Source organism: Lolium rigidum, chromosome 5, assembly GCF_022539505.1.
Source record: "Lolium rigidum isolate FL_2022 chromosome 5, APGP_CSIRO_Lrig_0.1, whole genome shotgun sequence".
NCBI lineage: Eukaryota > Viridiplantae > Streptophyta > Magnoliopsida > Poales > Poaceae > Lolium > Lolium rigidum.
The window spans coordinates 119002818-119013588 of NC_061512.1; the positions used below are offsets into that span (position 1 = coordinate 119002818).

Here is a 10771-nt window from a genome sequence, read left to right on the forward strand (position 1 = left end):
TTATTTTAAGATCCCAAGTGTCAGGAATGAGAGTAGTATCCGAGCAAGTAATGAGCACACGGAGTACATTATTTTGTCTTGTAAAAGTTATATCGATGTCCGTAGTCTTACCAAAAACATCCCCAAGAGCCCAAAGAGCTAAATAATCATCAAGAGCAACCGGTGGCAGGCCATACACTCCAAACATCTTCATGTACCCAAGCCGGCTGAATCTCCTTTTGCCAAAAAATCAAATGATAGAATAATGGTTGAATCAGGTACATGGAACCTACCAAAATGCTGCACCCTTACCAACTCATTTTTACTCGGAAAATTTACTTTGAACACACCATCTTCCATCTGTTGCATCTCCCAAAGGTAGTGCGGATCAGGGATTATCCACTGCAAATGAGTGATCAGTTATTCAACAGAGAGTGAACCACCAGACGCCTCCACTCTACCAAGCCTAGTATTTTTCACCCTTGGCCTAACTGGAGAAGATAAAGGAAGTTCCCAAAAAGCCAAGTCCGGATGGTCCATACCATACATAGAAAGACGAGGTCTGAGAGCCCTAAGCACTGGGCAATCCTTTGTAGCATGCTCCGGCCTTTGACAACAATCACACAACACAGCCTCACAATCATTCAAAAAATGCCCCACCTTGCGGCATCTAAAACAACTAGGCCCTTTATTTTTAGTGGCTGCAACGAACTCATCTTCAGTTAAACTCTCCATATCAGTAACAAGATCTTTTGTTGCACATCCAGCCACTGCCATCAAGACATCTTCAGCTCTATGCAGTGTGTTTTGTTGCTGACCTTGCCCCACGCCATTAGTCTTCCCCTGCACTGACGTCAGCGGCGCTTTAACCAGCCCCGGTTGACGCACCACGGTAGTTACAGGTTGAGAAGGCTGCTTATGCACATAGTGTTGACCGGCCGGCTGCAAAAGCCCTGGTCTTCCAGCCAATTGACGAGCAAAAGTCTCCGCTGCCTCAGTCACCATCCGGTGTTGAAAGTCAGTGAGGCCAGAGGTAGTAGCAGCATACCTGCCATTACCAGGACCAGCCCGAGCATTTGCATAATTATTTGCAGCGAAGCGACGAGTGTTGTAATTACCATTGTAACCATTATTCCGGCGAGGATCACCACGATTATGGAACCCCTGGTACTAGCGACTTCCCCTTCCAAAACTCTGCCTTCCCGGGCCAGCATGGAAGACCCCATCACCAAACACCCCATTCGGATGATCACCTCCTTGCCCAGTATCCACACCGTCACCAGCGGTGCCGCTCGGGCCTCCCTCGTGGAAGTTTGCCCCCCGCCCTCCAGCAAAACCCTCGGACCATACACCACCACCAAGACCATGTGTACCCCGGCCTCGATTCGGAAATCCTCCTCCTCGGTTGGCCATGACGAGCACAGACGGAGAGATAGCAGACGACAAGATGGAAGGAACTGGCGGCTTTTGATTGGGGTGGAACCCTAGACGATACGTAACCCCTCGAGCAAATTGAGGGATACACAACCTCTTTGTTTTAGAATGTTTCAGATCCTGGCCCATACGACCATATGGATCAAGCTTATTCGCGACCGTCCAAAAACCCGAGCCCAAATGGCCCATACCACGACGATTTGAAAAATGATGAGCAGGCATCATCTGATGCAGAGACGCAGCCTGAGATCTCGCCGGCAGTTGAGATCGGCATTGACGCCAGGCTGCCTTCTTCCTCCTCCGGCGGTGCACTTGTATCCATTCATCTGCATCGAAATTGTGAAGAAATAATGTAGACGGTGGCAGGATCGGCGAAGGGATCCTGGTCTTCCTCGGCGGTGAGATCTTGGTCTTCCTCCCCGACGTCGACTCTGCAACAGAAGATGGCGAAGAACAAAAATAAGAAATTTGAAACAGTGATTTACCTGATCGTAATAGCAGCGTCGCCTCACGTTGTCGTTGCCTCTTCTGTTCTTGTCGTATGACCACAGACAGCACTGACGACAACAGTGTGCAAGCCTCCTCCGTCAGCGTCCTGCAGAACGTAGACAGAGAAGCACCTGAAACCATGGCCGGCGACGGCGCGTCCTCGCCGGAGTCCTCGTCAGAGCTAGGATAGCGCCCAGAAACGCCCCCGAGTCGCCTCCAACGGGCCTCCGGAAAATGCGGTCATGAGTAGTAGCAGCCGAAGACATGGCGGTGTTCTGGGTTGGTTTCCCGGTGTGAATGGTTGGCACCAGTGTCCATTGTGTTTCTGTACACACATCAACGAATGAAGATTGATTCGAGATTCTTGAACTCAGTCTCTCGAAGATGCTTATAGGGGTAGGGTGTGGGTGTGTGCTTTCATAGGGGTGAGTGTATGTATGTATGTGTGGGCGTCTGCGTCTGTACTGCGTTTCGCAAAAAAAAAATTGAAAATTGATTCCATTTGTAGTACTCCCTCCAAGATATCTAGATTTGTCTAAATTTGGATATAAAAATAGAATTCTTTGCAACGGATAACTATGAAATAATCTTCAAGTTAAAAATAGAATTCTTTGGATATAAAAATAGATATGTCTGAATTTAGATATAAAAAAATTGAAGATTGATTACATATGTAGTACTCCCTCAAAGATAAATTAATTATAGAACATGTTTTCAGGTTAACTTAGTCAGCAACTATATATCCATTCGTGTCAAGTTTGTAGGTTTATACGAAAATGCTACAAGGACAATTACTACGACACCATCCCCTATGAAGAATGGAAAACTTCCAAAATTCATTTAGGTGAATTCGAAGATGTCTCCTTCGTCTACAAGGGTAAGGGCAAGGAGCCATGAATGAATATCAAACACACGGTAAAATTCTTTGCTCATGTTGTCATCAAACACATAAAACATGAGTAGATATTGTAGTCTTTCACTTGGGGTTATGTATGAGCACTTATAGAACAGAGGAACATGCGTTTATATGGTACTACAAGTATAAATCTACCTATCTAACCTAGCTAGTTCTCCATCAAAAACATAGGTATCTAGTCATCGGTCATGGAATCATTAATAGAATATAAGTAGAAGTTTAGGATTTTCTTACCTTATGCCTTGATATGCTTGCTGACATCATGTATCTCCACACTCCTATACCCCATGCTCTAAAAAATTCAAATAATAGAAAATTCAGTATTACTTACATGTCAAGAATACAAAAATAACTAAGAGCTAGGACATCATGTTTTATACCTCATGCAAGCTCCTCATACTTGTGTAATTATTTGTCATATATCAGTTTCGGGGGGGGGGGGTGATGAACTTAACCAACTATGTCCGAAAATCAGTGCTTCAACATCTTCGGGGAAAATGAACTCCTTTGCGGATTGATTACTCTACCACTAGTGGTAAAGTTAGATACGGAAACAACTGTTGAAACCGGAACAACTAAAACATTCTTTGCGACCTTGGATAAAGTTAGACAATGTGTGCACAACACCTGCAAGAATTCATTGTTGGATAATGTTGATTCCCAATCTTTGATACTCCCTCCGATCCATATTACTTGTGCTAATATAGATATATCTAGACACATTTTAATTATAGATGTATCTATTTTAGCATCAAATAATATGGATTGAATTAAATAACATTTTTCAAATACTGAACAACACCATTATTGGAGGTTGCATTACGCCGTCACCTCCGTGCATATTGGCTAAAAAAAATGGTTTGCTGAGTGCACCAATGCATAGGTCGGTGCCACGCGGCTCCCTGACCCGGAATCGGGATAGTGATCGCTTACCTTTAGCCGTCGGTTCTCATAACTAACACCAGAACGAATATGATGGGTTCTCAAATGTTGAAGAATATAAGCTAGATAAGATCCCCGTATGGGCTCGTATACAGGGAGTGCCGGAGGGTCTGATGAAGAAAAAGGTGTTAGCGGAAAAAGTAGCAAAGAAGGTGGGTGAGGCACCTATTACAGTGATTGTTACTGAAGGAAGGTTAAACCCGTCTAAATATCTTCGGGCAAGAGTGTTTCGGACCTTAGTAAGCCATTAGTACGGTTTGTACCTATAACCTTGAGGGAGTCAAAAAAATATCCTGTGCAATATGAGAGGCTTCCTGACTTCTGTAACTTCTGTGGCATGTTGGGTCATGTTGTGACAGAATGTGGTGATGGTATTCATGAAGATGATAAATGTGATTGGGGAGATTTTCTGAGAGTGTTGTTTGAACCAAACATACCGCCAGGTCCTGCGAGACCGGGAGGAAATCGTGGGGGATTTGCGGGAAGAGGTAGAGGACGTATGAGACATCCAGGTGAAGCTAATGAAGCCGAGTTGGTAGATATGGATGTTGAGACTGATGGAGACCCACCAGGGAGCGAGAGGTACCGGGAAGAGGATTATTAGAAGTGATGGTACTTGTTAATACAAGGGAGGATGTACCTCCTATAAATCCCAGGCAGGGGTTAGTGGCAAATCAAGTACAATTATTGGAGAATGGTACAGGAAGTCACAGAGAGGAGGGACCATTAAGTACCCCTCAAAAATTTCAACCACCAAAGAGACGAGAGACGAGTGGTCGATGGATTAGAAGCAACTACAGATCTAGGATCGGCGACCTCCGGGGAGGAGGATCGCCGGGAGCAATGAAACTCTGTGGGCTGAACTGCCGCGGTTTGAAAAACCGCCGGGCAGTTCGTGCGCTCCAGGATCTGGAGCGGCAAATAAAACCAGATGTGTTTTTCCTGTCTGAAACGCATCTTGGAAGAGCTAAGGCAGATAATCTTCGTAGGAAATTGAGTTTTGATTCTCTCAGTTTGTTTGAGAGTGATGGTCAGAGTGGGGGTTTGCTTATGATGTGGAGGAATAATGTTAAGGTGATAGAGAAAAGTGTTACAAAAAACTATATTGATGTGATTATTGAAGATGATATATCTTGGCGTTTTACAGGAATATATGGAGAGCCAAAATGGAACCAAAAGTATCTGACTTGGGATGCTCTCCGTATGCTTCATGGTCAGATGAGTTTACCTTGGTTAGTTTTGGGGGACTTTAATGAAATATTATTCAATTATGAAAAGGAAGGGGTAGACCAAGATCACAGCAAGCGATGCAAGCATTCCATGTTGCTCTAACGGACTGTGAATTAGAGGACATGGGTTATGTTGGAGATATTTTCACTTGGAGAAGAGGGAACCTGAGAGAAAGACTAGACAGAGGTGCTGTTAATCAAGCATGGAATAATTTATTTCCAAATGCAAGTCTTATAAATAGTGAGACAACCCGGTCCGACCACCGGCCTCTTTTGGTTGATACAGAATATCTAGTTGGCACACACGATCAGCCTGTTCGTCACCAACGATTTGAAGCAAGATGGCTGAGTGAGGACTCGGTGGAGGAGATGGTGAAAGCGGCATGGGAGAGAGCAAAACTGAGAGGGGAGGATCCTACCCTGATGCGAGAAAACCGATGATGTGCATTCCGAACTTCATGAATGGGATAGGAAAATCCTTAAAGGACCGGCTAGAAAATTAAAGGAACTAAAAGCGGACTTGGAGCGTCTAAGAAGGGGCCCGATGACCGATGCAACTTTGGCAGCACAAAAGGAGATTCAATTACAAATTGAGCTTACACTGGAAAAGGAGGAGATGTATTGGGTTCAGAGGGCCAGAGCAAATTGGCTAAAACATGGAGATAGAAATACTAATTTCTTTCACAATTTTGCAGCAAAAAGGAAAAAGCAAAATACTGTTAAAAGACTGATTGATGATAATGGAAATATTCATGAGGATAAACAGTCTATGTGCTCTACTGTATACAACTACTTTGTGGAGTTATTCACAAATGAGATTGGAGAACCAGAGGAATCAGCGTTTGAGGATGTTCAGAGGAAGGTTACTGATGATATGAACCGAGACTTGCTTGCGGATTTCACCGAAGAGGAAGTTAAAAAGGCTCGTTCGGTATTGGCGATCTTAAGGCGCTCGGACCTGATGGTCTACACGCTGTGTTTTATAAGAGGTTTTGGGAGTTACTTGGGGATGATCTTATCAAGGAGGTTTTGATGGCTGTTAATAATATAAATATACCAGATGGGTGGAATAGCACCACAATTGTTATGATACCCAAGGTGGACAATCCTGATAAAGTATCTCAATTCAGGCCTATTAGTTTATGTAATGTCGTGTACAAGGTTATATCTAAAATGTTGGCTGCTAGGTTGAAGAATTATCTATCAGAGATTATCAGTGACCACCAGAGTGCGTTTGTTCCTGGTAGGTTGATTAGTGATAATATTCTTCTGGCTTATGAAAGTATCCATACAATGAAGAATAAGAAAGGGAAGAAGGGGTTATGTGCAGTAAAATTAGATATGCACAAGGCCTATGATAGGGTGGAATGGAGGTATCTTGAGAAGATCATGTTGAAATTGGGTTTTGCTAGAAGATGGGTAGATATGATTATGGCCTGTGTTTCTTCGGTTGAATATAATATCAGATTTAATTCTATGGAAACTGAATGGTTCAAACCATCTAGGGGACTTCGGCAAGGGGATCCTCTGTCCCCTTACTTATTCTTACTGGTGGCCGAGGGCCTTTCTTGCATGCTCAGAGGTGCGGAGGCGCGGGAAGAGATTGTTGGGGTGAGGGTGTGCCGTGATGCACCGATGATATCACATTTGCTGTTTGCAGATGATTCACTAATTCTAATGCAAGCTGATAATGATAATGCAACAAAACTGAAGGAGATTCTTGATGCTTATTGTCTGAACTCGGGCCAGAAAATTAGTGAAGGAAAATCATCCATTTTTTTCAGCGGCAATACAAGAGTGGAGGTGCGTGCTGATGTTTGTCAAGTTCTGAATATTTTGACAGAGTCCTTATCAGACAGATATCTGGGCCTGCCGGCTATGATTGGCATAGATAAGAGTGATTGTTTCCGTCACCTGGTAGATAGGGTTCTGGCCAGAATTAATGGTTGGAAGGAGAAGTTGTTGAGTATGGGAGGAAAGGAGATTTTAATTAAAGCTATTGCTCAAGCCATTCCAGTTTTTGCCATGATGGTGTTCAAGATTCCAAAAAACATTTGCAAAGGAATATCTGACGCTATCTCTCAATTCTGGTGGGGTGACGAGGAAGAGCAAAGACATATGCACTGGAAGGCATGGTGGAAGATGTGCATACCAAAGAAAAGGGGTGGTATGGGTTTTCGGGATCTTCATTCATTTAATATGGCAATGCTAGCTAAGCAGGTTTGGAGATTGTTAAGTGAACCAGATTCTTTATGTGCAAGGGTTCTTAGAGCAAAATATTATCCAGATGGAAAGTTACTGGAAGCAAAGATGAAGAGTGGGTCTTCTTATACTTGGCAGAGTATCCTGGCAGGTTTGGCGTGTTTTAAAAAAGGATGTATTTGGAGAGTAGGAGATGGGACGCAAATAAATATTTGGAGTGATAATTGGATTCCATCAAGTCAGAATATGAAGGTGATGACTCCTAAAGGGGCGATTTTACTGAATAATGTGAGCGATTTGATAAACCCCATAGATGGTCAATGGGATGTGGAGTTGATCAATGATATCTTCTGGCCTATTGATGCGCATAGGATTTTGCAAATACCTTTGACCCCGGATAGAGAAGACTTTGTTGCATGGAATGGTACAAAGACGGGCCTATATACGGTCAGATCAGGATATCACTGTCAATGGGAGCACAAGTTTTTTAGACACAATCAATCTTCAAGTTTGGCCGAGACAGCTGAAAATCAAGTATGGGATAAATTATGGAAGCTGGAAATTCCGAGCAAGATTAAAATATTCGGATGGAGGGTGTTACATGGTATGATCCCATGTCGTGGAGTTCTGGCCAACCGGCATATTGGAAATATAGGGGGCTGTCCTATATGCTTTTCGAGTTGTGAAGATATCAAACATGTTCTTTTTTCCTGTGAGAGAGCTATAGAGGTCTGGAAGGGAATTGGTGTTTGGGACAAGATTGATGAAGCAAGGCAGTTGGACAGGTCGGGATCAGTGATCGTTGAAGAAATTATTAAACGAGGAGGCAGACTAACCCACCTTGACAATGTTGGTTTTGCTGAATTGGTCTTAACTGCAGGTTGGTTTATTTGGTGGGAAAGGAGGAAAAAAGTGCATGACGAAATTGTGCAAGTACCGGGTAGATCTGCGCTATCTATAATCGTTTTATCCAGGAATTATATGATAGGATCTAGAAAACCAAAGGCAAAACAGAGAGAAGGATGGAAAAAACCAGAAGAAGGTAAACTGAAGATTAACGTTGATGCGGCTTTTGATGAAAATAGTGGAAAAGGAGCTACAGGAGTGATTATAAGAGATTGTAATGGTCAGTTTGTAGCGGGATCCCAAAGATTTATTGCACATATTGTGGATGCTCCAATGGCTGAAGCTTATGCTCTCAGAGAAGGATTGAGCTTGGCGCAACATATTGGATGCAATAATTTCATTATGCAAACAGATTGTATGCAAGTAGTTGAGACCATGAAAGACAGAGGGTTTTCGGCGACGTCCTCTGCTGCTATTTATGATGATTGTATGATCCTTTGTAGTGGTTTCAACTCGGTGATTTTTGACCATTGTAATAGGGAAGCTAATCAGGTAGCTCATGAGCTTGCTAAGGATGCTTGTAGTTTTAGTAAATCTTGTATTTGGGTCGATGAACCCCTAGGTTTATCCTTAGCAAGCTAGCAAATGATGTAATAGTTTTATCGGATGCTTGAGCAGCAGGTTTTTTACGCACTCTTTTCCTTACCAGGGTACCTAAGGGGACTGGAAGGTTTTTAATGAGGCGGCCTGCTTGCTAATATATTTGGTTTCAAAAAAAAAAAACACCAGAACGATTTAAAAGTTTGAACTATGGCGCGCACGTATGTAAATCACCCTCTAAAGCTGACGCAACTCGACGCGCGAAACAGACAAACGGATAAGCTTTGCTTTTGCTGTTTTCGAGGAACCAGCAAGCTGACTCGGTCGGGTGCACAGCCGAAATTCCTCCCCAGTTTCCCGACGGACGAGCTCGATCGGATTCTCATTCTTTCAAGGTCCACGCTGCCTGCCAATCGAGGAAGCTTCTCCGACGCCTTCCGCGCCCCACATTACGCGTCCGTTGCGACGTAGACTATTCGAGCGCTAATTAGATGCTATACTATGCCGACTTGTACGGTACGAAGACGTCCGTACGACACTACGTCGATGTAATTTGAGATAATTAGAAAGCTTTAAGTTGCGTGCTGTTTCTAGCTATTGGCCGATGTGCCGCCATGACATTTCTGGTAAATTCGCTCACGGATGATCTTTCTTGTCAATTTGTTGAAGCAGGTGGTCTTATTTGGCAAAATTTCCATTAAGCCCTTACTTAAAACCCTCATGATTTGACCACCGCTGACTCGCTGAGCCCTCACCAGGTCACCATCGTGTCATCATTGTTAAAAGTACGTACAAGTGCTACATGTTACATGCAAACGACCGTGGAGGAGAAGCCTTCAAAGCGGAGGAGGCGAATCAATCGGAGGAAAGGTAGGTCCGAGCGAGCCGGGTTTTCCCGCGCGAAGCTTCGTGGAAGCTTCACTTCCTTCCTTAATTCTCTCCTGCCGTCCACCATGGCTCCTATAATTCTCTCCGGCCTGCCGTCTAGTTCCCTTCCACCTCCATCACCGCCTTCGTTTCTCCCAACGCGCGCGCTCCCGGTCCGTTCTTTGCCGGAGACCATGAAACTCACCAGTTTCTTCGGTGCCTCCCCTTCTTCCAAGAAGGGCAAGAAGACGGGGAAGAGCGCCAAGAGCTGCTCCTTCGGCTCCACCGCGTCGTCGTTGTCCACGTCCGATGAGTCCGCCGCCACGCCCAGGACCGTCCTGCCTCCCTCGTCGTCTCCGTCCGGATCGGGCTCCGGTTCCGGCACGACGAAGAAACCGGCGGTGACGCTCGCCGTGACGCGGCAGGAGCTGGAGGTGGCGCTCCGGAGCGTCGTGTCCACGGAGGAGGAGCTGGCCGCGATGCTCGCCGACGCGGAGACGACCGCCCTCGCGCTGGAGGGGATCGCGGCGGCCGAGGCCGCGGACGAGGTCGAGCTGAGGGACATCTTCGCGGTGTTCGACGCCGACGGGGACGGGAGGATCTCCGCCGAGGAGCTCCGCGCCGTGCTCGCCTCGCTCGGCGACGACCGGTGCTCCGTCGAGGACTGTCGCCGCATGATCGGCGGCGTCGACACCGACGGCGATGGCTTCGTCTGCTTCGGCGAGTTCACGCGCATGATGATGCATCTGCCGTGAATCGATGGTGCTATGTGTGCCGATCTATGCAATACTGGTATCAACGTGTCGCTGCTCGTTTTCTGTTTATTGCTAGAATTTAGGAGTGATTCAAGTTTTGTTCGTGATTTAACATGTGACTGTACTGTACGGATGGTGATGAACTCGCGATCCATCTATTGCTCGACATGGCCAATCGAGCGCGTGAAAGGAAAAGAAATCTCTGTTGTACCGAAAATTTCTGAAAATGTCAGCATTTTGTGGTCCTCCGTCTATTAATAGATGTCAAAAGGTTCGTCTAAATTTGGATGTATCTCAAACTTTTAATATGAAAAAATGGACAGATGTAGTACTATATATGGTCGTGTTGATATGTAGATTTTCATCATGATATGTTGTAACATCCCAGGATTTCAGACAGTTGCGGGGTAGATTTAGAAAAGGGTTGTGCATTTCACCATAAAATCTGGAAAAATTCCGCGTTTAATTGCATAAAACACCTAATGGGGATCAAGTTTCTCTCTCGACACCAT

General features: G+C 44.9%; 1 protein-coding gene across 1 annotated transcript; it reads left to right on the forward strand.

The window, feature by feature from the left end:
* Nucleotides 1-9555: 9555 nt before the first annotated feature.
* LOC124654556 (probable calcium-binding protein CML36) lies at nucleotides 9556-10504 on the forward strand. The gene has a single exon (XM_047193557.1). The coding sequence runs from the start codon at nucleotides 9591-9593 to the stop codon at nucleotides 10257-10259; it is 669 nt and encodes a 222-aa protein (XP_047049513.1). The 5' UTR covers nucleotides 9556-9590; the 3' UTR covers nucleotides 10260-10504.
* Nucleotides 10505-10771: the final 267 nt, after the last annotated feature.

Bases quoted from the DNA above. Each gene is read 5' to 3' on its own strand.
- LOC124654556 (XM_047193557.1), top strand. From the start codon at position 9,591: ATGGCTCCTATAATTCTCTCCGGCCTGCCGTCTAGTTCCCTTCCACCT.